Source organism: Triturus cristatus, chromosome 1_2, assembly GCF_964204655.1.
Source record: "Triturus cristatus chromosome 1_2, aTriCri1.1, whole genome shotgun sequence".
NCBI lineage: Eukaryota > Metazoa > Chordata > Amphibia > Caudata > Salamandridae > Triturus > Triturus cristatus.
In genome coordinates, this window is record NC_140580.1 from 1,173,210,550 (window position 1) to 1,173,238,205 (window position 27,656).

General features: G+C 49.2%; 1 protein-coding gene across 1 annotated transcript in view; it reads left to right on the forward strand.

The window, feature by feature from the left end:
* Positions 1-27,656, forward strand: part of CRAT (carnitine O-acetyltransferase) — a 412,536-nt gene that overhangs the window by 80,814 nt on the left and 304,066 nt on the right. The window contains exons 2-3 of the mRNA XM_085614011.1: positions 14,715-14,996; positions 17,981-18,099. Coding sequence (XP_085470137.1) covers positions 14,715-14,996; positions 17,981-18,099 — 401 coding nt within the window. The remainder of the gene's footprint in view (positions 1-14,714; positions 14,997-17,980; positions 18,100-27,656) is intronic.

The following is a 27,656-nucleotide window of genomic DNA, read 5'->3' on the forward strand; positions in this document are numbered from 1 at the left end:
TTTTAAAGAAAGCTATCCTGGTGGTAGCTGTGGAGAGCAGCCTTCAAGCCAAGTCTCAGAGGAATGTAAAGCAGCTTGTTTTACCTCATAATCTCTTGAATTACCAAATGAAAGGACACCACACAGGTGTATATATATCAAATATATATGTATTTATTTCTAGACACACTCTACTAATCTCTTTATGAGATTAGAAGCCAGGAACACATTCAAATATCAACGTTTCACAATAAGTTGAGCACAAATATGGCTGGGGCCCTAGGGGCGTACCAGACCATGTACTAAAAAAAAGGTTTAGTAAAGTCGACTTGCAGAATGACAAGGCCTAGGGCCTGTCGAATCGCTGGGGCTTCACTACTGCAGTGAAAGCAGGTAAGTAACAGACCCACGGGAGACGCATGCAGTGTGTGAACACAGCCGCAGGTTCCCTATTGATTACAATGGAGCAAGTCGCGGTTTGATTTTTAAAGTTTTAGGGTACTTCGAGAAAGTCTACATGCAAGCCACTTACAAGGTAAGTATTTTGAGGGCCAACACACACTAGGGCACCGGAGTGCACGAGTTACCTCACCCATGGAAGCCGAGTGCCTAGGTGTCTTTTGGTGTCGGGTCGCGTCGCTGTTTTCTATGGAGACCAAAGAAGATTTGCTGCTTGCGAAGACTGAAGAAGTGTCCGGTGGAATCCAAGGCTGGATTCAAGATGCAGATGACCTGAAAATTGAAGGGACAGTGTTCAGTCACTTGCCAGTGACCTGGGGCCAGAAAGATGGATGCCCACGGATGTCGGGTGATTTCAGGTGATCAAGGGTGTTTTGACTCTTTGCTCACGAGGTCCAGGAGAGATCGACGATGACCATCAGTTGGATTCGGAGTGTCCTGTAGTGAGTTCCCTCTGAATACGTACATACATTGTTAGGTTAGCATAACCACGTTGAATGTTAGAAAGCCATCTTTTTGCTTTTGCACACGACACTGCGTTTACATGTTATTTCTTAAATAAACTGCTCGAGACTTGCTTCACACGAGAGCAATCTGTTGTTACCATCCCAAGCTCTGCGCAGCGACCTTGGTCTGTACATGGTGTGACAAACAGTCTGGAATATTACACAATGCATGTTTTTCACTCTAGGTTGATCGACCCACTATTTAGCCATAACACACGCGCAGCTGCACATACCTGAAAGTTGGTGCTTTTAATATCACAGACATCATGTTTATTATTCAGACCGAAGACGAGCCTTCCTGCGAGAAGTCTCCTGATGCTCCTGTGATGTGATTTCACTAAGCTGATCTTTGAGGTATGGGGTCCCCTATTCAAGCCTAAGAGACCTTCTATTAGCATAATAATAATATTAGCTTCTTAGTAAAGGGAAGGTGGTAGTATCCACTGTCATTATAATATGATCACCCCTTTTATATTCTATGGTATTGTAACTATGTTGCTGGTTTTGATATTAATCATTTGTCTGCTTGTATTAGCCAAAGTACTGCATCTTAGGACACGTGGTCTATAAAAATAAACTCTTTTTATTTACACCGTGTCTCTGTTGATTATTGTTGTGGACTGATGTGAGAATAATATACGAACAGGTATTTCTGATTCCCACCATTCCTGAGTATGTACTGAGTCGCGTGTTCTGGGTTGTCTTTTCATTGGGACCGCCGAGCTAAATCTCGGATAACGAATGGGACACTTATGCTAGCCGGATACTGGGTTCTGGGTTCTGAGGTGAGTTTCTGGTACACCACAACTCACTGAGGTCCTGGGGTTCTACGCATAGTTCTGTGTATAAGCAGAATCCCTGCAACATGGCGCACCTAACGTTTGGTCTATGAGTTGAAACGCCTTAGTAGTGCTTACATTTAGTCCACAGCACCCTCATTCTTGTTTCCGGATAACAAGTCTGACGGATTTTAAACCTACCTAGTTCTATTGATATAGGTTCCTTCAAGCTTGATTATTAAAAAGGTTATTGAACCCTTGTGCTACTGTATACTTGAAGTATAGCTTGTCCTTATGGCAGTGGACATTGCGGCGCATAGCCGCGCGGCACTGAAACGTCATTTGACGCAGTATGGAGTGCCGGACACGGGCATGGACGTCATCTTTGTGGTTGGAGCCGATGCGGCTCACCCATTTGAGTTATTCTATTCTTGGGTGACGATTCCGGCAGTCAGTGGGGATGACGATACCTTTCATTCTTACACTGCTACTGCTGTGCCTGCTAACTATGCGCCGTATAGGACACAGGAGATACCAATATCTGCTTGGCAACATCAGATTTGGTTTAATGGCGCCCTCCCCCATGTGGTTATACCGCCGAGAATGGGCCCTTTATCAATTGCAGGGGCCACTTGGCCGGTACTAGCCGGATTTACGCCTCATCCCCGTTACCTCACGGTGACGGTGGCTGAATTGCGTGTACTACACACTGCCCTTATATCAGTATATAGGGCGTTGGTGCAGTATGTGTCGCGCACTGTACAGGCGGGGGCGCCTGTTAGTGCGGGACAACCTAGTGATCGTCACGCGGTGGTCATTAGTCCTGTTATGGTTAATTCTGTTATGGGCAAGCGCCCCCTCACAAGGGATGATTATCCTTTTTGGCTTGCTGAAAAATTTGACCAAATAGAGGCGGTTTATCCGCATACTACTCCTGTGGAAAAACACAGGATCCTCACCATTAGTTTGCCTAAAGACTTAGTTCCCCATATGGATGATTGTGTATCCTGGGGTAAGATTTTTGCTGCGACGTACGCGCAGTGCTTTGGCACTCCGTCGATGTTACAGCTGCCCTCCATTATTAAACAGGTTCAAGAGGACCATGGAGCGGAGTCTGCGATAGAATTGGGGATGCGGCTCCTCGGAGATTTTGGCCTGGTGGCTACCATGATAATGGGAAACCTTAAGGGTGATGCGTTGCACTTTCAGGTTCGTAATGAACTGAAGAAAGTTGCTGAAGAGGACAAGCCGCAGGAATTTGCAAAAATAATTTCGGAAGCATATCGTGATTTGGGTCGTAGCTCTTTAGGAGTTAAGCCTGTAATCAAAAATCCCGATTCTAGGCAGCAGGGTAAGGCAGAAACTTCTGGTAAGGATGGTCGGCCAACTTTTCCAAAACAAAATTGGCGGACTAAACAACAGGGAAAGCAGCAGCAGAAACAGGGCTCTCGGCCTGCCTCTCCCGTACAGTCAAGTAGTGAACGCACTTATGATCTGCGCGATCGTGCTACTATTAAGTCTCCTGATAGGTTTCAGGTTTCTGAACCGCGTTCTCCTCGTTCTTCACAGGAAACATCGGCTACACAGTCTGGTGGCGGAGGCGGTGGCAAGGGTCGGGGTGCTCCACAACAGCGTGACCAACCCCGACAGACTGAGGGTAAAGGCAAGCAGGACGAGTTTGCTCGACAAAGACCCCCGTTTCAGAAGAAGAAAGTGGCGGCTCTGACGGCAAAATATGCCTCAGATAGTGCGGACACAGCTTCAGAACCGGACATGGGCGCTGACGCTACTGGACAGCGCGGCAGAAATTACCATAGTCCGTCAAGCTCTGCGTCCATTTCTGGCGGCGACAGCAACTGATGTATTGGTTACTGTTGAAACAGCTGACACCAGCGTGGCTCCCCCTGATAGACTTTATGAAATAGTCTTATTAATAGAGGGTGACATACAACGTACTATAAAAGGGATTTTTTGGGATAATCTGACCACCACCTATGATATCCTCCTAGCGGAGGCAGATTGGCCCCCAGCCTTCATTTTGGAAGCTCCTAGAGGGGAGGAGAAAATCCTCCCGTCCTTTGCGCACACGGTGCCTAGGGACCAAGCTGAAATGTACGCTGGTGAGTGGGCGCTGGCGCTTGCGCCAGCGGTATATCGTACTCAAGTGGGTTGGGACCGGTTGTCCCCCTGCCATGAGATTCCATTACGGTCTATGCCCCAGCCTCAGCCCCAGTATCCCATGCGTCGTGAAGCTCGACCCCACGTCGCGGCGATCCTTGAACAATTGGAATATCAGGGTGTTATTGAAACTTGTGTGTCCCCTATGAATAACCCATTATTCACTGTATCTAAGCCTGACGGCTCGTACCGTTTAGTTTTGGATTACCGGCACCTAAACTCCCATTGCCGGACCTGCGCGGTACAAAATACACATAGCTCGGCTCTAGTCGACAGTCTCGTGCGTAAGAGGTTTAAAACGACACTTGACATTTCCAATGGCTTCTTTAGCCATAACCTGTCCACACTGAGTAGCCAGTGGACAGCGTTTACTTCGGGCGGAAAACAAAAACAGTTTACGAGATTAGCCATGGGCTACAAAAATAGCCCTGGCGTCTTTTCCGCTCGCGTGGTTTCTCTCTTAGAAAGAATAGACCCCGAGGCATACTCCTATGTTGATGATATCTACCTCACGGATGATGAGCTGTTGCCGCATCTGTCTCGAGTCGACAATATTGTAGTGAGTTTTGCTGACTATGGCTACAAATTCAATTTTGCGAAGTCTCACATCGCGGAATATACAGTGTTGTTTTTGGGCTACGAGCTCAATAATGAAGGAAAGGGGTTAGCTCCCCGCTTTCTGGAGAAGTGCGCATGCTTGAGTGCGCCAACGACACTAAAGAAATTACAATCTCTGCTGGGCTTTCTGAATTTCGGCCGTACGTACATTCCTGATTATGCCCAGCGTATCAAGCCGCTTTACGCCTTGGTACAACCCACATTCTCGAAGTCTAGCTGGCAGCTGGAACATTCTAAAATTTTGCAGTCTTTACAGGCTGACCTTCTTGCTTCACAATATTTGCTGACACGTGATAACCGCACTAACCTGGTAATAAGAATAGTGCCAGGCGCCGTGGGTTTCACGTATTTGACGTTTAATGAGGGCGATACAGTCCCCATTGCGTAAAAATCCCACTTGTACACCTCTGCTGAATTACGTTTTTCCGCGGTCGAAAAAGTTCTGACTGCTGTACAGATGGCGATCCTTAAAGAACGCGCACTGTCACATGGGAAACAGATTCTGGTTGTAACACCCTATCCTGCCTTAGAAGCAGTGACAAAGGCAAGTGTACCAAATTCTAAAGCTTTGCATCCTCGGTGGATACAATGGGCCACAACACTGACGTCGCCAGACGTCACCTACATCTTTGATGCCTCATTACAGACTCAAGAGTTCTTGCAGTATGAATTCGTTCATCCGGCTCCTCTGTCTTTGCGCCCGCTCGAAGAATACCATTGTGTCATATACACTGACGGGTCTGCGCAGCCCGCAATTGGATCAAAGCACGCTTATTCAGCGGCTTGCGCAATTGTCGTGGGTACTTTCGTGAATGGTGAATTCCAATCTGATGCAGTGCATACGCAGTCATTGGGTGATTGTACCGCGCAATTGGCGGAGCTTCGGGCTCTAGTGCTTGCACTGGAGTTTACTGATCCCCGGGTCACTACTCTTATAGTGAGTGATTCCTTCTACTGTGTCCAGTCCTACAATGACAATTTACACTTCTGGTCTCAGAATGACTATCGAGACACGAAAGGTGGCACAATTAAGCATAAAACGCTTTGGGTTCGAGTGGCAGACTTTAAAGAACGTCTCCCTCTCGTGAATGTTATTCACACTCTTGGTCACCAGCGACTTGGTGTCCATGCTGTCGGTAACAGCTTGGCTGACGAGGCAGCAAAAACAGCAGTGGCTACATACTTAGTGGCAGCAGTAACCAGATCAAAAAGTAAGATTGATGATGACATCTTGGCAGCTATTGCTGCTACAGATAAGGGAGGCGATTACCCGAAGGGTTTTCCTTCTCGTTACATTTACCATTTAAGTCCTGATAATGTCCCATTAGTGAGGATTAACGACGTTGGTGACAGAATTATTCCCAACGCGGACTGCAGGCCAGCACTGATCTTGGCTGCACATGAGGGGTTGGCGTCTGCCCACGCCGGTGTGTCAGCAACAATATCTCTGCTACAACAACGTTACTGGTGGTTTGGTTTATATAAACAAGCGCGTGCTTATGTTCTTGATTGTGACATTTGCCAACAGATTAAATCTTCTACTGTTGCGCGGCCACCACAGACACAGCTGTACATCTCTAATAAGCCATTTGGTTGTGTTTATTTAGATCACTGCGGTCCTTTTTCCTCTGATACTGCGTACAAGTACATCTTGGTTGCAGTGGATTCGTGCACACGTTTTCTATGGGTATGGCCACAAAGGAGTGCTGACTCGCGGACTGTCATCTGGGATTTGCGTGTCTTTGTGGGAACTTTTGCGTGTGGTACCTTCCATTCTGATCAGGGCCCTGGGTTCGCCTCTAAGGCTTACAAGGAGGCTATGAGAAATTTGGGGGTCCTAGTCAAATTTTCGTCCCCCTACCGACCTGAGGGTAATAGTGTGGTGGAGCGAATGAACCGTGACTTAAAGCAATCATTGACAGCCCGTGTTTTAGGCACAGGCCGGAACTGGCTAGCCCATTTGTATAACGTCCAACGTGCACTTAATAATCTCCCTAGAAGGTCTCTGGGTGGGCGGACCCCGTACATGATGCTCTTCGGAATCAGAATGTTTGTCCCAGACCTTGATGGTCTAGACATGGCGGCGTCGACCGCACCCTTTGACGTAGATGATCACTGTGCTGTTTTACAGACTCTACAAGAAGCCAGAGACACTCTTTCGAAGCAACATTTGCCCTCCACATCTGAAGCTGAAGTTCAGGTTCCGGTAGTCGGCTGGCTACCCCGAGTTGGAGACCTGGTCCGTGAGAAGGTGGAGAACAAGAAGGAGTTTGGCCCCTCTTATCGTGCACCAGTTCCAGTGCTTGGAGTGCAGGGTACAAGAACAGTCATTTTACCTCCACTTCCTGGTCGAAAAGAAAACAGGTACATCTCTATTGACAATGTCAAACTTCAGCGAGTGGCCGATACTTCTTAGTATGACTCCAGCAGTTTCATGCCAGACGATGCAAAGAAATTCGATGTTGGCTCTTGCTTCTAACACCTTGCCTGAGGTTGCCATCGAGATGCAATCTGTTACTGATCCCTTGTTGATACCATCGGCTGGTGGTTTGCCCGAAGAGACTGAGTATGCTTATCCTACACGTGGTCCCTCGCCTGTTTTACAATCTACAGTACTTGGCCAGTCCCGTTTCTCTTTTGACACTAACTCATTACCCTCGAGCCCCCCATCAAACATTGCTGTTTTTTTCAGCTGGTTTAAGAGACATTTTTTGATTGCCCCTTGGACATACATCTGGTTGATGCTTTTTACTATTTTTTTGTTTATGTCAATTGGATTTGTAATAGTTTTTTTCCGTCTTGTGGATGGCCACTATCTGAGTGAGAGATCGACAATTAGACTTATCAATGGAACTTTGGCCCCCCACTCCTCGTCCCACATCATGAAAAGGGACCAGACTTTTGTGAATATTACTGCCTGGCCCGTCTTGGATGGAATCGCATGGGATGCTGTTAAATTCCAAATTCATGGGCCTACAGAGGTCATTAATGTACCTAATGTATTTCGTGTTTCTATGGGTGATGTGGTTAGGCAGAACATACGTTCTGATGATTGGGATGTACACGCCATTGAATCACTGTTTTCTGATTTGAAATATTATGCCGCTTTTGATGCTGAAGATTTATATGAAAATGCGGCTAATTATGCGGAACAGTATTGTTTTCAACGTTATGGCAATCACTTCCTGCATAAAGCAAATACATTTAGAAATTTTGTAAATTTTACCCAATGGGAACACTGTCCTACTCCCGCATTTGGAAGTTCACAAACACTGGTTAACAAGTATTCTTATTTTACCGATTTTAGTGTTTCCAACCCGGCAGCGTTTTATTTTAAGGTGCTGCCTGAGTCTGCCGCAAAGGTTAGACTGACACACACAAAGCTACTTTATTCCAAGTCCTTTATGGACGAGTTGTCAATCAAAGGTTATGATGTATGGAAGGCTACTATTGATCTAAAGTCGGTTTGGGGTTCCAAGCCGTGGCAGGTACAGGGTACAGAGGCTTTGCATCGTGCCTGTCTTATACCTAATCATATTTTATTTTTAAATTCATCCATCTTCCAAACGACCTGTTTTGGATTGGCTACTTCTAAACAATTAAAGTCACCTTCTGTGCCGGATCTGGGCGCTTATCCCAATTGGGATAACCACACGGATCTATCCCTTACTGCTTTGCAATCCTTAGTTTCAAATACATCTTTCAATATTTCTAAATTTAATAGTGAGGGTTGGTTAGTTTGGCAAAGCAGTTCGGACACCTGTCAACGTCGTTTTCTGGGACTGAAACCGGGGTATACTCAGGAACGCGTAGATCCTCGGTTTGAGTCGTCACATACTGTAACTACATACTCTGTGGGCAAGTTATGCCAATCTTGGCTGCGACATTCCACCTTGGCGTCTGTCAAAGTTCATTTATCACAATTACATGACAAAATAGATTTGAATGATTTTGTTAAGGGTCCTGTGGGTGGCAGAACCAAAAGGTGGGCGTATGCTATTTACAACGAAGTCTGGAAGTTGTCACAGCTTGAGGCGGCTTCCAGGTTGAGAGCTATTGACCAAGCAAACATGGAGAAGGTTTTAGCCGTTATAGATAATAGTATTAGCACTCTCTCTTCTAGGATTTATACATTAGATAATATTGTTTCTTCTGTTGTTGATATTGTGCATGATGATATGTCTGTGTTATATCATGGTCAAAACCAGTTGCGTTCTGTTATGCAGTTTGCATGGACATTGCAGACGTTAAAGGCAGGGAGAGTCCCTTGGGACTATCTTAACACTACATCGTTATTCCTTCCCTTTAACCTTACTGACAAGCAGCGATTTATGTCCATGAAGGATGCTACATATTCATTGTTACATATTGAAAAGTTAGAGCCGTTGCCTTTCTCTGTAGCGGAGATCAATTCAGCTACGTGGTTAGTACACGGATTGATAACTCTCCCTTTCGCGCTTTTTAAGTTTACGTCTTGTATGAAACATTATGCTGTGGGTAGATATGAACCGCTGGGCACCGCTTTCATACATGAGGTTTGGTCCCTCCCCTTTACGTATAGATGTACTAGGGACGGCACTGAAGTTTATTTGAAAGGCGAGGAATGTACCACGACACCGGACCATTCCTTGGTATGTAGGCACATTCAATTACACGGCGCATGCAATGTACAAGCACCGAACTTAGCCTGCGTCCTACGAGGTATCCCAGTGCCTGTGATTACGCCTTCTTTCACGCTGCTTGCAAACGGTAGTTATTTAATTTTGAATAATGAAGCTTGCTGCGGGATGTTAGTGGGAATCCCGTACATAGTAACTGTCTCGCAGAAAGTTGTCTGCTGCAATAATGTTCTCTTTCCACCCCCGCAGGGGCGGCTGGATGTTTCCATCTGGCCTTCGATTCCAACCTTGAAAGCAGAGTTCAACAAGTTGAGCAGAATAAGAGCTCTATTGTCCCAAAAAGAGGTGCCATTGACTTCCTCTCGTGAAACATTTGTCCTTCACGTTGCTAATACGCGCACTGAGGTACAGGCGCTTCTGAATACTGACCTCCCCCTACATTTCGGCACTTTGATCCAAACTATTTTTAATGCCTCGTCCACGACCGGCCTGGCGCATTTTTTTAAACTTGTGGGCTCGGGTCTCGTGACCTCTTTCCAAACTATTTTTGGTGTGATTCCGGCATTTTTTCATTCACTTTTCTCGAGCATCTTTGGAGGTGTTCCGCTGCTTCTGGCGCTGGTGGCAGGTGTGCTGCTTTTACTTTTCATACTACGGAATGGCTGCTCCTTCTGTGCCACACGAGCGCCTGTCCCGCCTGCATCTTCTTCGTGATAGGATGCTTGACTTTTATGGAACTCTGCCGTTGGCGACCTTAAGCCTGGCATATGGATTATCCTTCAGGTATTCCTACTTCACCTGCGTGCAGCCTGTATTTCACTGCCTGGATTGTCCCTTTGAATGGCCTTTGGATTTGTGCTTGACCAACCTGGTGTCTCCGGTGCCGGATTTCGATCGACTGATGAGGCCCTTAGTGTCTCACGAGTTGGCCTGTTCTGGTGTCCGGATTATGGCCTGTGGTGCGGCGCATGGTATCCTGGGTAATTGGGACATCTCCACAGCTGCCTACAACTTCTTGGCTATGAGCTATTTGGAGGTCCATTCCGGGTGCCCTCTGATCGTGCTAGAGGCTCCGATGGTTGAAGAACACGTATGTTCCTTTTCGTTGATGGATTGGATGGCTGAGACTTTCAGTGGACCTACAAACGATTTTTTGTTGGAAGCAGTGGCCACATATGCTGCCTATACATTCATGGATTAACTGGACAGTCGTCCTTTGCGCCTGTGCTACTGGACAGCACTCTAGCGCGCCATTTCTTCTTTTCTTTCTTTTTTTCCTGATGGTCGTTTTGAGTTTTTTTTTTTACTTCCATTTTTTTGGCGCATCATGAAACTCTGCATTGGTTACGCCTTGTTCTGCTCTGACGAAACTGAACTCTGCGTTCTCTCTTTTCTTGCCTACTAAATAGTGCTTCGATCAAGGGGGCGTGTAGTGAGTTCCCTCTGAATACGTACATACATTGTTAGGTTAGCATAACCATGTTGAATGTTAGAAAGCCATCTTTTTGCTTTTGCACACGACACTGCATTTACATGTTATTTCTTAAATAAACTGCTGACTCGAGACTTGCTTCACACGAGAGCAATCTGTTGTTACCATCCCAAGCTCTGCGCAGCGACCTTGGTCTGTACATGGTGTGACAAACAGTCTGGAATATTACACAATGCATGTTTTTCACTCTAGGTTGATCGACCCACTATTTAGCCATAACACACGCGCAGCTGCACATACCTGAAAGTTGGTGCTTTTAATATCACAGACATCATGTTTATTATTCAGACCGAAGACGAGCCTTCCTGCGAGAAGTCTCCTGATGCTCCTGTGATGTGATTTCACTAAGCTGATCTTTGAGGTATGGGGTCCCCTATTCAAGCCTAAGAGACCTTCTATTAGCATAATAATAATATTAGCTTCTTGGTAAAGGGAAGGTGGTAGTATCCACTGTCATTATAATATGATCACCCCTTTTATATTCTATGGTATTGTAACTATGTTGCTGGTTTTGATATTAATCATTTGTCTGCTTGTATTAGCCAAAGTACTGCATCTTAGGACACGTGGTCTATAAAAATAAACTCTTTTTATTTACACCGTGTCTCTGTTGATTATTGTTGTGGACTGATGTGAGAATAATATACGAACAGGTATTTCCGATTCCCACCATTCCTGAGTATGTACTGAGTCGCGTGTTCTGGGTTGTCTTTTCATTGGGACCGCCGAGCTAAATCTCGGATAACGAATGGGACACTTATGCTAGCCGGATACTGGGTTCTGGGTTCTGAGGTGAGTTTCTGGTACACCACAACTCACTGAGGTCCTGGGGTTCTACGCATAGTTCTGTGTATAAGCAGAATCCCTGCAACAGTCCCACGATGTCTGCAGCTGATGGCGGTGTCGGCAACCGGATTAGAGCCAACAAGCCTTGGCAACCGCAAGTCTTGTGGAAAGTGAATTTAGTCAATGGTGCAGACCAGCAAGGTCTGAGGGATTCACCCAGCGAGGGTGTGTGAGGGCAGGCCTGGAGCAATCAGGGGAGCCCTTTGAGTCGATAAAGTCTTCAGGACACCCACAAGCCAACGGGCAAGGGATCACGAAGACGCCTCTTGATGAAATGCTTCACAGGAGCCCACAGTCACTCGGGATGGGGTAGGCCTTTGATTTTCGCTGCAAAACCTGCTGGAGGCTTGGGCCACAAGTGGTCCAAAGCACAAGTTCGTAGAACGTTGTGAAGGGGTTGCACTCGACAATAGTGCACGGTTCCCAGGTATTGCGGTTCCTCGTCACTCGTGGGGTTCACTCGCCTCAGCTCTGCTGGGGACTCACAATGGCCGTCGAGGTCAGGAAATCCACTTCCGGGGCTGCAGGGACTTCGGACTCCGGCGGGAGCGGGAAAGTTTGCGACCGTTGATTTAAGGCTTTTGGTGCCTGCCAAGCAGGGGAGTCACTCCTTGACTCCAAGGGAGATTCTTCTGTCTTCCAAAGGTAGTGGAACGTTGAAGGACCAGGATTCTTCTTGTAAAGCGTCGTCCAGGGATTATCTACTTTGCAATGGCAAGGTTTCCTGTCTTATACTGAAGATAGGGAAGAGACTAGCTCTATGACCACTCCTCTGGGAAGGTCAGGGTAGGGGGTGGTTACACCCACTTCCCTTTGTCCAGTTTCGCACCAGAGCAGGGACAGGTAGCCCCTGAACCGGTTTGAGCTGGCATATGCACTGAGGAGCCTACTGCTCCCCAGTGCAGGACTTCAAAGCACTCTAGGAGTGCACTCACCCAGCCCCAATACACTAAATCCTGTCTGGAAGGTGGTGACACCTCCCTGTGACAGGATGCCTATTGTTGGGCCTCCTCCACTGCGAGTTTCAGTCAGCAGCAGGAGGGCATCCCAGTGTCTGTGCTGGTGGCATCCATTTTGTGATGCCAGGGCTCTTTCAGAGTTCTACTGTGTTACCACAGTAGGTACATGTCTATCCCTCTAGAAGGGTGGGATCATACTCCCACAGCAGTTACTGGTGTGGGGGTATGATTCCAAGTTGTTTGACAACAAACACGACATGTTTTGATGCAGTCATTTCAAAGTTAGCATTAACCAGGAGGTTATAATGCACTTAAGAGAATAGGGTTTAACCGCATCCACAAACCGCCACAGGGAATGGACTCTGCCAGCTGTAGAGGGGCCCTGCTCATGCAGAGGCACCCCCTCACATTGTAAACCAAGCACCCTGCCCTCAGGATTGATAGGGCCTGCCTTAGGGGTGACTGGTAGGTTTATATGTGTGTGTATGGTGAGATATAGGAACTTATACCTCAGTGAGGAGTGCTAACACTACCTCGCCTAGGCTGCAGTAGCAGGCCTGTGGTGTCAGATTTAGTCTGCTTCCCAGGGGTGGCATAATATATGCTTCAGCCCCTGGTAGGCCTGTGAAGTACCTATGCCCTTGGTACCTAGGGTACCATATTCTAGGGGCTCATAAGGTACCACAGTATCCAATCACTAGTGCATCTAGTATGCACTCAAAGTTGTTTAGAGAGAACAGAGACTGGGGCCCTGATTAGCAGGGACCCAGCCAGACTATAGCCAGAAACCAGTGTATACATCAGGAAAAAAGTGGGGGCAACATAAGTGCAGATCCTACTCTCCTACAGGCTTGTTCTGTTTCACTGTCTACCAGGTAACCTGCTTCTGTTAGTGATCGCTTCAAAATGCCTAGACTCTTATTCCGAGTAACAACTGTTTCTTTACAGCGCATAGAACCAGGTTCCCTTCAGGGTACAATTAAAGCCCTGGTTGTTCAGAGCTTGAAAAGATCAGCGCATTGCCAGTGGACCTACAGATGTTGAGTAAGTGAACAAAGTTACTAGGCCCACAAAGTCTCCACACGACCTTCTTAGTAGTAAAGTATGTATTTTGAGTACAGTTTCATTAAACTGCCCAAGTTGTTGTATATTAAAGTTTCATCCTGTGATCCAGTAATGTTGAGGTGGAGTGAATCCGATGTATGAGGGTGCTCGAGATGAGCATGACCATTGCCTTTTAGGAGCACTGCTGACATGACCAATTTTGGTGATTCCCAGCTGACCTTTCAGATTTGACCCTGACATTGGAGTATGTCCAGCACCATTAGCCGTTCAATCACTGGTCTATGATGTCTAAATTCTGACCATCTCTACCAGCCTTCCAGAGGCAATCCTTGCCTAGGACTGTTAATTCCTTAGTCCTGGCAGCCTGCCCCTGGTGTTATGCTTCAAGCCTGTTCCTTTTCAGAGATAGTCCTGTCAGATTATTGCAGTGCTGCTTAATGTAATGTGACAGTCATCCAGCTGCGGGCTTTAACCAGCAGCACTCTGGCTTCTGGGAAGAGTGGCCACTGCTTTAAAGGTCTGTTGGTTTACAAAGGAGAACTTGTGGCGATCATCACACTTGACGTGGGCCACTGAGCAGATACGTGACTTGCTGCTTCCAGCTGTACAGTGGGAAGGGCAGGCAGGCAGGCAGCCAGTAAAATACCGCAACTGTTGCTTATATTAAGCATGGACTGCTGAAATTAAATACCAGTGATGCGTGTTAAGTTTTTCATCAATGGACTGATCCAGTTCCTTTCAGTATCTGGGTAATAAACGCACATGCAAGAGGTGAGACCACAGTCCGGTCAACAGTGCTCACAAGTGCTTGAGGCCAGCACGGTTCTAGAAGATCAGAGGGGCGCTGTTGTGAGCAAAGTAATTTATTCACCTCTTAGGTAAACCAGTCATTCGCCTTTACCTTGACTTAATTCTGGTTGCATTTGCAAGAGGGTGAGTAGAATCTTTGAAGCCAGTTTTCTTCTAAAAAGGTCTTCCATCCCAATATGCTGATATTCAGGTTCAAAGCCACACAATGTAACCTTCAGGGCAGATGAGGTGCCAGAAGGGGAAAGAAGGACTCTAATGTGCACACACCCCAGTTTTGAATGGTGTCTTGAAGGCCCTGTGTATCCATGTTGTGTGCTCGGATATTGTTCTTAGGTGGGATGCTGCACTTAGTGCCTGCCCCTGAGGAACTCAGGCCTCAACTCTGCTCTTTTCCTCTTTTGTAGGTAAAGCCGGCTTGCGTGCTCAAGCCACTGAGTTTGGTGAAGCCAGTGTCTGCAGTAAAGGTACCTGGCCGCTATCTAACACACCAGGAGGGACTGCCATGCCTGCCTGTGCCCCCACTGCAGCAGACTCTGGAGGGGTACCTGCAGGTCCTGGAGCCAGTTGTCAGCCAGGAAGAATGGAACCACACCAAGGAGCTGGTGGAAGAGTTTGGGAGGCCCGGCAGTGTGGGTGAGCGGCTGCAGAAAGGCCTGGAGCGGCGGGCCAAGAACAAGGAAAACTGGGTATGTAGCATATAAGGAGCATCCGGGAATGATGTAAGATAATGGAGAGGAGCACAGGGTTTGGAAGGGCCAACAGGAGAACAGAAGGCCAAGGCAAATGTGAATGAGAGCCAAGGAGGGGGCAGGGGCCTATAAGAGGAGGAGTAGGGAGTAAATAAGCATAAGTAGAAATGGTGGGGGAGTACAGCTTCTTCAGGGGGGGTTGAAGACCTTTGTCCATGGAGGGCCATGCGGTGTGGCACAGGGTAGAGACCATTGTGCAGAGAGCCACTGGGGAAGGACCGATTACTGCTGAGGGAAGGATAGAAAACCATAGTGAGAGGAGCATTTCAGAGAGGGTTGAAAGCCATCAAGGAAGGGTACAGGAGAGTGGTGAGAGGAGAGGGCAGTGGGGGAGGGGAAGAATTGAGGTTAATCGGGGAGAGGGGGGAGGACTACACAGTCAGAAGTCTTAACTAAGACAGTGGTGAGAGTTTATCATTCTCACTTAGAGATTCTTGGGGTGCTTCTACATGCAGCTCCCACTCTCCTTCAACTCCAAGAGCCCGTTACAGTTCATTCGGGAGCCGCGCCTTCCTCGCCCCTTGAAGTTGAGCCTTCCCGCTCAAACTCACTCCCCTCAATAACGTGGAGTATCACTGACCCCGTTAATCAGGTGTTTTTTTGGAGTGAGTCTAGTGCACAGCTGACGCTTGGCTGGTCTCACTATAAAAATACTACATACATGCATACCACTGCATACATGTACATACCTCACTGCACTCATGAGCAGTCGACAGCCAGGGATGTGTCCGTTCGGAGCCTGCCTGAGCCCAAACGTTTTAAGTGCTAAATCAGCCCTGGAGTTTCCCCTGATCAATAGGTGTATCCAGTCAAATACATTCAAAGACCCAGGAATATTAAGGAATTGTTATGTTCGTTTGTACCCAACCGTGTATGTGTACATTTAGAAATCTGAGGCAGTGTTGAAAGAAATCTGTGGAAGTGTAAAACACAAGCTGTCCTCCTTCATCAGCACCAAGGTGCCGTATATTCCTGGCCGGCTTCATCCCTCGAATCTCCTGGAACTGTCAGGATCATGTGCTCTCTAAAGCTGCTTTCAGACTGACCAGATGAAAATGAGTTTCTGTCCATCCTTGTCCACCGAGCTCTGCCCAGCTTCCTGAGCCAGCACATGACTTGAACTTACCCACAAATCTCACATGGTAGCCCAGTAGCGGTAAGCCCTGTGGTTGATAAGAATCCCGTGGCAAGCAGCCCTCTCATACCCTCCAAACAAAGGCTGCTTGTCCTGATGCTGTCGCTGCCGGGGCTTGCCTTCCAGTCTGAGGGACTATGCCTTCCTGCACCTAGTGCTGCCCATGCTGAAGCTTCCTCTGCTGTTCATGCAGTAACTATTGGATCTTTCATAGATTCACATGCTTGGATCAGTTCCCCGTCTTCAGACTGGAAACCCTCTGTAATAATGTCACATAGCAGTGAAGGGTTTGCCTAACCTTTCCTTTTGAAGAAAGCTTGACCTGCTGCCCTCTGCACCTGTGTGTACTTCTGCTTGTGCGTCAGAACACGAATAGAGCTCTCTGTTTGGGACTTCAGCTGTTCTAGAAGTTTACCCTATGCACTGTATCGTTTCTTTGCGTGAAAGAAGCACGTCCTGATGCTGTCTGTGGTGTAGCTCTTCCATATGGAAGAAAAGCTTTATAAGACTGGTTATCATGGCAACAGGACTCCAGAAACTAGGGACTAAGTCCATCTTCACCATCGGAGACTGTGGGCCAGACTCCTGGCTAGCTCAGAGGCCACCTGAACCCCGCACCTTCCTGGGTATGGCGGGTGATTTTAGCAACCTTGAACATGACACTGATCCGCAAAGGAATCTTACCCTTTTCATTGCCTACTCATGCGTGCCCTTGGTAAACACAGAAAAAATACAAATAACGTTTTCAATACATTCATTGAAACAATCTTAATCTTCCATTGAGAGAATGAGCTGAGTTTAGGCAATAAAACAAAGCAAAGTGACCGCAGTATGAACATTGTGAAAAGAATAAACAGTCTAAACATGGGAGTCTAATTTCTAGATATCCCTACCTGTCACTACCCCTATTCTGAAAGCGTAGTGGTGTTCCCTCTGCCTGCTCTCTTAGGATAGCCTGAGACCCCATGTCTGGATTACTTGGTCTGGAGTCAGACGGGCAATCCCTCTCTGCAGGAAGGTAGATCAGCGTTAGCAGGGCTGCATGCCATCGAACCCCTCCTTCATTCCAGTACAGTCGTGACTGGAGTTGCCCCTCTGACCCAAAAAGGGACCGTGCGCTGTTTATATGCTAAACCCACCGTGTTTGAGGTACAGCTCTGATGCAATGATGTCTCTAGATGATAGGAGCTTTCTCCAAATGGGCAACAGAAGCATTCGGATATCCTGTTCTGTGTTCCTAGCCTTGACAAGTGTACGGAAAGGCTTTCTAAAGATAAGCAACTTGTTCAGCGTTTTCTCTGAATAATGTCATGCACGTAAAACAGGTAAAATGATACAACTAAAACTATTTCTACTAAAACGTGTAAAATTTAAAACTGAAACGGAGAACCAAAGTGGGTCCAAAAGGGCCTAACTACACCTTCAACTGCTATTGCACCTGCTCAACATGTTCTGTTCATGAAACCATGCACACTGCAGTCTGCTTTGTTCTTTTTGTTTGTATAAGGAATCTTGCCCTGCTGCTGTCAGTGTGAGTGTGTCTGTGTGTATAAGAGCATTTGACTGCTGCTCGAGACCTGGTACACAACAGCAGTCATTCTGCTTTGCTTGAAGTCCTTGCACAGACTTTCAGCATGGACATGGATTCATTCTGGCTCTTGGTGAGGTGTACAGATGTCTAGGTATCGTCTCTTCCTTCAGGTAGTGGTAGAGAGCTAGTCCTACAAATACAGATAGCCATACAAAACTGCTTTCTCCTTGACTGTGCTTTTTTTAAAAATTCCAGCTCTCTGACTGGTGGCTCCAAACTGCCTACCTGGAGTATCGGCTTCCCGTTGTAGTTCATTCGAGCCCTGGGGTGGTGTTACCAAAGCAAGACTTCCACGATCGCCAAGGACAGCTTCGGTAAGTAACACAGCAGTGCGCCTGTGCTCTCGGGCTGCACTAATGGACCCACCCATCAGACCAGTTGTAGACCACTGACCCCATGAACTTCCTCATGAACATGGTTCTCTGTGTGATATTTTCTGTGCTCTATCATCAAGCCTAGCCTGGCTTATCGGGAGAGGCTCTGTGGTGCCACTGTAGGTGGCTGAGAGGGTCTTCTGGGATGTGGCGATGGAACAGAGATAGCAGGGTCTTTATCCAGGCACCCAATCTTGCACTGAAACACTAAAGAGTAAGTCACTGCACAGCACCTCTGCGTCTAATTGCTTGTGTTTGACAGCCTGTAGACCAAGAGGAATCACCTTCACAATCCATCTCCAGGGTAGGCAGACGTGCAGACTCTCAGGGTCTGGGGCACTAAGCTAGGACCCTTCTATGGCATTTTTGGACCATGCAGGGAGCTTCCAAGAGCTCAAAGTCCTTTCATGAAGGGGGCTCCCTGTGATTGTTTGAAGTCTTCTTTTAGGCAACGCCTACCTGCTTAGGATGGCTTGCGTGGACGTTGGTCTCAAAACCTAGGCTTGCAAAAAGGCCCATTCCATGTTTAACCCCAGAGGAGCCAAGGAATTCTATCCTGTACCCTTATTTGTCCCATAATGGACAATGGGGATATAGCAGTTTGCCTGAGGACAGAGTACGCCTCAAAGTGAAACCTGTTTTTCATGTGTCACACCTTTTGGCATGTGATGAGCAAAACAAATGCCATCCATTGGTTGTAGGAAAGTGCACCTTTTTGCACTCTACTCTGCACCACCCTAGTCTACCCTGCATCACTCCACTCAACAACACTCTGTTCTGCAGCACTGCACTCTCTGCCACTAAACTCTATCCACTCTACTCTGCACCACTGCACTCTATGCCATTGCGCTCTGACACTGCTTTCTGCCCCACTCTACATCGCTCTACTACACTCCACGCCAATGCACTGTACGCCACTACACTCTGCGCCATTCTACTCTGCATCACTCCACTCTACACCACTGCACTCTGCCAATCCACTTAAAGCCAATCTAATCTACTCCACACGACTGCACTCTATGCTACGCCACTGCACTCTGTCACTGTACTCTAGGCCATTGCACTCCGTCCTGCAACAGTCCATTCTGACCTGCACCGCTCCACTCTACGCTATTTCACCCTGCTCTAAAATAATCTACTCTGCACCACTCTTCTTCACTCTGCGCTACTCCACTCCATGCTACTGCACTCTGCTATGGCAGCCTACCCTGCAACAGTCTACTCTACTCTACGCCACTCCACTCTAAACTACTGCACTCTACGCCACTGCAGTCTATGCCTAATCTACTCTGCACCACTGCACTCTACTCTTCAACACTGTACTCTATGCCACTCTATTCTATACCACGTAATGTACACCTCTGCACTTTATGCCAATTTACACTGCACCCTACTCTACAACACTGTACTCTATGCCACTGCACTCTACGCCCCTCTAATCTATATCAATCAATCATAGCATTTGTAAAGCGCACTACTTACCCGTGAGGGTCTCAAGGCGCTGGGGGGTGGGGGGTGGGGAAAGCTGCTACTGCTCGAAAAGCCAGGTCTTGAGGAGTCTTCTGAAGGTCAGTAGGTCTTGGGTCTGCTGTAGGTGGATGGGGAGGGTGTTCCAGGTCTTGGCGGCGAGGTGAGAAAACGATCTGCGGCCGGAGGTCGCTCTTCGGATGTTGGGGACTGTGGCGAGGGCGAGGTCGACAGAGCGGAGCTGGTGGGTGGGGGTGTAGAAGCTGAGTCGTCTGAGGTATGCTGGTCCGGTGTTGTGGAGTGCCTTGTGTGCGTGGGTGAGGAACTTGAAGGTTATCCTCTTGTTGTCGGGGAGCCAGTGCAGGTCTCAGGTGGGGTGTGATGTGGCTGTGGCGAGGGATGTCGAGGATCAGGCGTGCAGAGGCGTTCTGGATGTGTTGAAGCCGTTTCAGGAGTTTGGCCGAGGCTCCTGCGTAGAGGGCGTTTCCGTAGTCCAACCTGCTGCTGACGAGGGCCTGGGTGACCGTTCTTCTCGTTTCGGTGGGGATCCACTTGTAGATCTTGCGGAGCATGCGGAAGGTGTTGAAGCAGGAGGAAGAGACTTCGTTGACCTGCTTAGTCATGGAGAGGGTGGTTTCGAGGATGACCCCTAGGTTGCGTGCGTTGTCGGTGGTTGTTGGAGCTGTTCCCAGTGCGGTCGGAGTCGTTCCAGGCCCAAGGGGTGGATCCGAGGATGACGACCTCCGTTTTGTCAGAGTTCAGCTTCAGTCGGCTGTTCCTCATCCATTCGGCGACGGCCTTCATTCCTTCATGGAGGTTGGTTTTGGCGGTATGGGGGTGCCGGGTGTCATCGGCGTAGGAGATGATGATGAGGTCGTGCAGTCGGGCGACGTGGGCGAGTGGTGCCATGTAGATGTTGAGCTGAGGGATGAGCCCTGGGGGACGCCGCAGATGATCTCGGTGGCTTCGGAGCGGAAGGGGGGGAGGCGGACGCTCTGTGTTCTGCCGGAGAGGAAGGAGGTGGTCCAGTCCAGGGCTGTTAGAAGGCGACCTCAGAGGGACCCGGAGGGGGCCCTGACTGCCCTGAGACCCACCCTCGAGGTATCGTAGCCGGGCACTGGCGGGAGACTCCTCAGGGGAGAAATCTCGTATCTAGGATCGTACACTCGGCACCACACGACAAAGAGACACCACACCGGGAGTTCTTAAGAATAAATCTTTATCAGATCGGAGTTGTAGGATCTTTATGATCAGCAAGGCAAATATATACAAGTGGAGCGCGGGTTCACAAAGTCCTGGAGGGGGGGGGTAGGAGGTAGCGGGACAGTCTTTGGGGATATGGATCAGATGCAGGAGCGTACCCGGCGCACAGCTCACAATCCTCGAGCTGGGGGATACGTTTGTCGTCGTGGGGTCCGGCGGGACCAAGAGAGTCTGCGGGAGCCGCGAGTCACTCAGCAGGGCTCAGGTACAAGCTCGGAGGTCTTACGATCTTCAGGGAGCCGCGAGTCACTCAGCAGGGCTCAAGCACAAGTTCGGAGGTCTTACGATCTTCAGGGAGCCGCGAGTCACTCAGCAGGGCTCAAGCACAAGTTCGGAGGTCTTACGATCTTCAGGGAGCCGCGAGTCACTCAGCAGGGCTCAAGCACAAGTTCGGAGGTCTTACGATCTTCAGGGAGCCGCGAGTCACTCAGCAGGGCTCAAGCACAAGTTCGGAGGTCTTACGATCTTCAGGGAGCCGCGAGTCGCTCAGCAGGGCTCAGGTGTTTCCAGAAGAATCTGTCGGACAGTCCCAGAGCACCCCTTGTTATAGGGCGACTCCTCTTTGATGTCCGGAGTCTGTGCAGGCAGGGGTCTTGTCACCTGGGGGTCGCTTGTCGGGGTTTCCTGCCATTGTCCTTTGATCCTTTCAGGGCCGGGTCGGGAGGAGTCCCAGACACCCAGCAGGCGTGGAGCCAGCCCTCGGGGAGGCCGGCGGGTCGATCGAAACCCACCTTCCCAGGGAAGCGCAGAGGTGTGATAGAAACTGCTCCTCCTTCTCTCATCCCAAGGGGGGCGCGATGTCCTCCAGCCGGAGTGGCGCCTCTAGGCCAGGGTCGCGATGGGGCCTGGCGGCCATCTTGGTGCATGAAGTGGGCACGCGGGCCCGGTGTGGCCGAAAGGGAGGAAGGCCACGGACGGGGAAGTCCGGGTCAGGTGTGTGTGTTCTGGTGGGAAAGATCGGCTAGGCCGTGGGCTCGGGGGCTTGTGTGAGGTGCAGGGGTCAGGTATGGCTATGTTACGAGGGCCGGGTCTAACAAGGGCCTTCTCTTGGATCCCGACGTCGTGGAGGCGTGTGCGTAGTGTGCGGTGGCAGACTGTGTCGAAGGCGGCTGACAGGTCCAGGAGGATGAGGGCCGCGGTTTCTCTGTTGTCTAGCAGGGTCCTGATGTCATCGGTGGTGGTGAGGAGGGCAGTTTTGGTGCTGTGGTTGCTACGAAACCCGGACTGGGACGGGTCCAGGATGCTGTTCTCCTCGAGGTAGCGGGTCAGTTGTTTGTTGACGGTCTTCTCGATGACCTTCGCCGGGAATGGGAGCAGGGAGATGGGCCGGAAGTTTCTTGAGGTCCTTGGGGTCCGCCTTGGGTTTCTTGAGTAAGGCGTTGATCTCTGCGTGCTTCCAGCTCCCCGGGAAGGTCGCTGTCTCGAAGGAGATGTTGATGGGTTTCCGGAGATTGGGTGCGATGGCGGTGCTGGCTTTGTTGAAGATGTGGTGTGGGCAAGGGTCTGACGGAGATCCGGAGTGGATGGTGTTCATGATCTTGATGGTGTTGTTGTTGATGTTGGTCCAGGAGAGCAGGCGGATGGTGGTCTTGGGGGCGGAGGTCTCAGTGGTTGTCGGTGCGGGCGTGGCGCTGAAGCTGTCGTGAATGCCTGCGATCTTGCGATGGAAGAAGGTGGCCAGTGTGTCGCACAGGTCTTGCGAAGGTGGGATGTCGTTGGTGTTGGAGCTGGGGTTGGTGAGTTCCTTCACGATGTTAAAGAGCTCTTTGCTGTTGTGTGCGTTGTTGACTAGGCGGTCTTTGAAGGGGGCTCTTTTGGCTGATCTGATGAGGTGATGGTGTCGGCGGGTGGCGTTCTTGTGGGCTGCGTGGCTGTCCGGTGGTAGTTCACGGAGCCAGTTCTTCTCCAGCTTTCGGCAGGTTCGCTTGGAGGCCTGGAGGTCGTCGGTGAACCTGCTGGCTCTCTTGCTGGTGTGACTGTTGGAGGATGTCTTGAACGGGGCGAGGGTGTTGGTGCAGTCGTCGATCCGCTGTCTGAGGTTGGAGGCTGCAGTGTCGGGGTTGGTGGGGTCAGCGGGTGGGCTCTGGCGAGGGTGGTGGTTAGCTGGTCTTCGGCGACTTTGCTCCAGCAGCGGTGAGGCATCTGTTGGGTGCGGTGGTGCGTGGTGGGTTTCCGGAAGGAGAAGTGGATGCAGCGATGGTCGGTCCAGTGGAGTTCTGTGGTGTGGTTGAAGGAGACGTGAGGGCTTGCGGAGAAGATGCGGTCGAGCGTGTGGCCGGCAGAGTGGGTGGGTGTTGTGAAGAATTTGTCTGAGTCCGAGGTTGGCTAGGTTGTCGATCAGGGTGGTGGAGTTGGTGTCGTTGTTGTTCTCGAGATGGAAGTTCAGGTCCCCGAGGAGGATGTAGTCTGGGGAGGCGCGGGCGTGTGTACTGACTAGGTCGTCGATGGAGTCGCTGAACTGTGGTCGGGGTCCGGGGGGTCTATAGACCAGGGTTCCTCTGAGGGTGGTGTTTGGGTCGGTGTGGATCTGGAAGTGCAGGTGTTCGGCGGTGCTGAGGGTGTCGTCGGAGTTGGTGGAGACTTTGAGGGTGGACTTGTGGACGATGGTGATTCCTCCTCCAACTCCGTTGGTGCGGTCTCTGCGGGTGATCTTGTAGCTGCCCGGGATGGCTATGGCGATGTCAGGTGTCGAGGAGTCGGTCAGCCAGGTCTCTGTCAGGAAGGCAACGTCCGGGGAGGACGTGTCGAGCAGGTCCCAGAGTTCGACGGCGTGTTTGCGTGCGGAGCGGGTGTTCAGGAGTATGCAGTGGAGGTGGTTGAGTCCAGTCCTGGTTGGCGTATTGGCGGCTCTGGTGTTTTGTGAAGCTGCAGTTCCGGCAGGAGAAGGGTCCTTTGGTGCTCTTTGGGGCGGCCTGGAAGCAGTTGTGTTCTCGTCCGGTGTTGAGTGCGTGGAGGGTGCTGGCATCGTAGAAGAGTCGGGCATTGTGGTGTTCCCCGGGGGCCAGGGGTTCTGGCGCTGGGCACGTTCCAGGCACGGACGGGCGCCGACTAGCTTGCCAGCGGCGTGCCAGCGGCGCGCCCACTGCGCGGCCGTGCCGCGGCCGCCATAAGGGGAGGTGGGAGGGAGGAGGCAGCTGGGAGGGGGGAGCGGACGAATGGGCGAGCGGGGGGCGGGGACGCAGCAGCGGTAAAATTGGGCAGGAACGGCGAAGGAACAGAAGGCAAAGGGGCACAGGGCACAGAATAGAAAAACAGGGAACAAGGAGGAAGAAGCGCTTAGCAGATAAGGCAATACAATTACAATTCCGGAGAAAACGGGGCAAAGGGGCATGGGGCACAGAATAAAAAAGTGGGGGAAGAAACAGTAAACAAATAATGCAGAACAGATACAATTACGGGGGAACAGGGGCAGATGGGCATGGGGCACAGGGCACAGAATAAAGAAGCTGGGAACAAGGGGGAAGAAACGCTAACAAATAAATAAGGCAATTTACAATACAAGAACAGATAGGAAGCAAGACAATTATGGCAAGACCAATACAGCAAGACAAAAATCTACCTACGGCCTACCACTGGCCACCAGGGATGAGGCGCAGGTGGCAGCCTGCCGGTGGAGGAGGGCCTCGCATTCTCCTCAGCAGCTGGGGCTAAGGCAGGACACACAGGCGGTGCTGTGCGGCTTGGGGAGTGACCTGCCTAAGAAGGGTCAATACCACTGTACTGTACGCCACTGCACTTTAGGCCAATCTACCCTTCACCACTGCACTCCACTCTACAACACTGTACTCTACGCCCCTCTATTCTATACCACTGTACTGTACACCACTGCTCTCTGCACCACTCTACTCAATGCCACAGCTCTCTTCCCATGCACTCTACGACCAGCAGCGGACAGTACTCATAGCAGGGTGGGGGTGGAAGGGACACAAACGCACACATAAACATTGACACACACATCTATTCACAACATTCGCTCCCATATAGTCCTGCATGCACCAAACATTTAAAAAAATCAAATTTGCCAGCACATTTCTGCCTTGGAAGTCCCAGGGGTTGGTACTGCTGCCTCCCCTCTTTGGGTGGCCTTAGGTCAGCCAATGAGGGGAGGCAGTCGGTCCCTATTTATCACAGAGTGTGATGGGGTCAGTGAGAGTTGCTGACCCCACCCCAATTTGTGACGAGGTGTCAGTAATTGACTCTGTCGTGAGCACTTCAAGGCGTGGAACTGAAGCGCCCAGGTCCAAGGTAATCAGTAGTGCTCCCCCCTTGTCACACGGGGGAGGGCCTCGAGGTGCTTTGTTAGGCTGAAGATGTAACACTCACAGGAGCTGTGACATCTTATCTTCAGTCTGACAAAGTTCAGCTCAGACAGCCTGCAGCCCGGGCATTGAGCGCATGTCTGCTCCTGGCTGCCTGTCGTGAAAATAAAGAGTGCCTGTCAGGGTGACCTTTGCTCAGCCTGACAGACACTCTTCTTTTTGGCAAAAGGTGAGGGGATGTGGCCCCTTAGTCACTCTATTCTACACCGCTTCACTCTGTGACACTCTACAGCACTGCACTCTCCGCCATTTACATCTATGCTTCTCTACTCTGAAACAGTCTACTTTATGCCTCTCCTCTCCACTGCACTCCACTGCACTCTACTCCACTCTACGCCACTGCAATCTACGCTGCGCTCAACCACTCTACCCCACTCTACTCTGCACCACTCTGTTGCACTCCACGCCACTCTACCCTAAGCTGCTGCACTTTACGCCAATGTATTCTGCTCCATTTTACTCAAAACCAATGCACTCTAGCCCATTGCACTCTGTGCCAATCTACTCTGCACCATGGCACACTCTGGCACTATACTCTACTCTACAACACTCTACGCTACGCCACTGCTTTCTACGTGAATGCACACTACACCTATACAACACTCTACTATGCAACACTGCACTCTACGTCACTCTGCTTATGCCACTGCTCTTTACCCCACTACACTCTATAGATGAGACCTAATGGTTTTTCCAATGCTGGTTAAAAACGCTGCTTGATAATTGGCTCTGCACATTGTACCCATAATGTGCCTTTCTGTGTTCTCACTCCTTGGTGTACGCAGGGGAGCACTGTGTTTTTTTTGTCCTCTATGCTCCCTCATTCCGCTGCCGTCCACCTGAAGCTATGGCCTTCTTTGCAGTCCCACCTCCTTCTCGTTGATATACGAGTTGCTTGGGAAGAGCCAGAAAACAGGCCCATCTCATTGTCATTGTCCGGTCAGCCTGTCTCGGCGGCACGCCATGGAAGGACTTGTGTTCTTTATTTGTTCTCAGTATTCTGTGCGCAGATAGTCAATATTGAACCTGGTGCGTGTTAGGTTTGGTGCCATGTAACAGCACCGTTGTCTGTTGATAAAGAAGTATGTTGGACTCCCAATGGCACACTTATTAAGTTGCCTCCTGACACATCCCTAGGCACGAAAATGAAGATTCAAAGCTTCTACGAAGCCCAAAGTAATATGTAACCTCTTCAACCACTCCTGGCTTAAAAAAAAAAAAAATGATGCATTCCGGAATATATAAATAAGTTATTTATTTGCTTTATTAATTAAAACCGTTGCATTAATACATTATAAAAAGAATAAAAACGAAAAATACAAAAATTGTAAGGTAAACTGTTACATTTCGGTTTATCAGCTGACATTGTATGAAAAGAAAGTAGTTTTAAACAACAGTGTTTCCGAAGTTAGTTAGTAGCTGGAGTAATCTCTTACTCTCAATCTGAGGTTGGAGATATTGTGCAAATTGTGTTATAACATGCAGAAAAATGGCAGTTAAAATTATACGTTACATCTTACCTGCAAATAAGGTGCGTCCAGTACCTCATAGTATGATAGGGTGACCCCAGTATTGCAAGTATTCATTATATGACTGTACACAGTAAAAGGAATCACACGCAATTAGTGTGGGGAATTCTTTATCCTTATTTACAAGTGCCAGTATCAAGGCTTTTAACTCTGCTAACTGTGCCGTGCAGTCTCCCAGAGATTGCGTTTTAGTGCAACTCGGATGGAACTTTCCATCCCGCATGCGACCTTTAACGATTGCACATGCCGCGCTATATTGTTGCTTATTCCCCATGGCCAGTTGAGCAGATCCGTCAGTGTAAATAATATATTCATACTGATCCAGGGGCATTATTTCATTAGGTAGAGGATATTCTTGTTCGTATTGCAGGAATGCTTGTGTCTTTAAGTTTGGGTTGTACCTGTATTCTACATCTGTTGCAGTGAGAGAATTAGCCCATTGTATCCATCTCGGATGTAAAGCTTGCCTTTGTCGCAGCCTCTAAGGCTGGAACCGGAGTCACTACTATTATTCGTTTCCCCATAGCCAGTGCTTTTTCTCTCACTACAGCAGTCTGTACTGCTGTCCGAATCTATTCAGTGGATGCTAAGCGTATCTCAGCATTTGTGTATAAATGTGATTTGTATGCAATTGGTACTGTTTCACCTTCATTATATGTTAGATAGGTGTACCCAGATTGACCCGCAATTATACGGATCACCAAGTTGCGTACATTTACGCGTGTCTAAGTGTTTGGAAGCTATCATGTCCGCTTGTAAGGAACGTAGTGTATCTGTATGTTCCTGTGTCCAATTTCTTGCTGAGAAATCAGGTTTAATTAAGTCGTAATCGAAAATGTATGTTCAACCACAATTTAGGAATCCCAGTATTGATTGTAAAGTTTTCAATGATTTTGGAGCAGCGCACATTTTTCAAAAA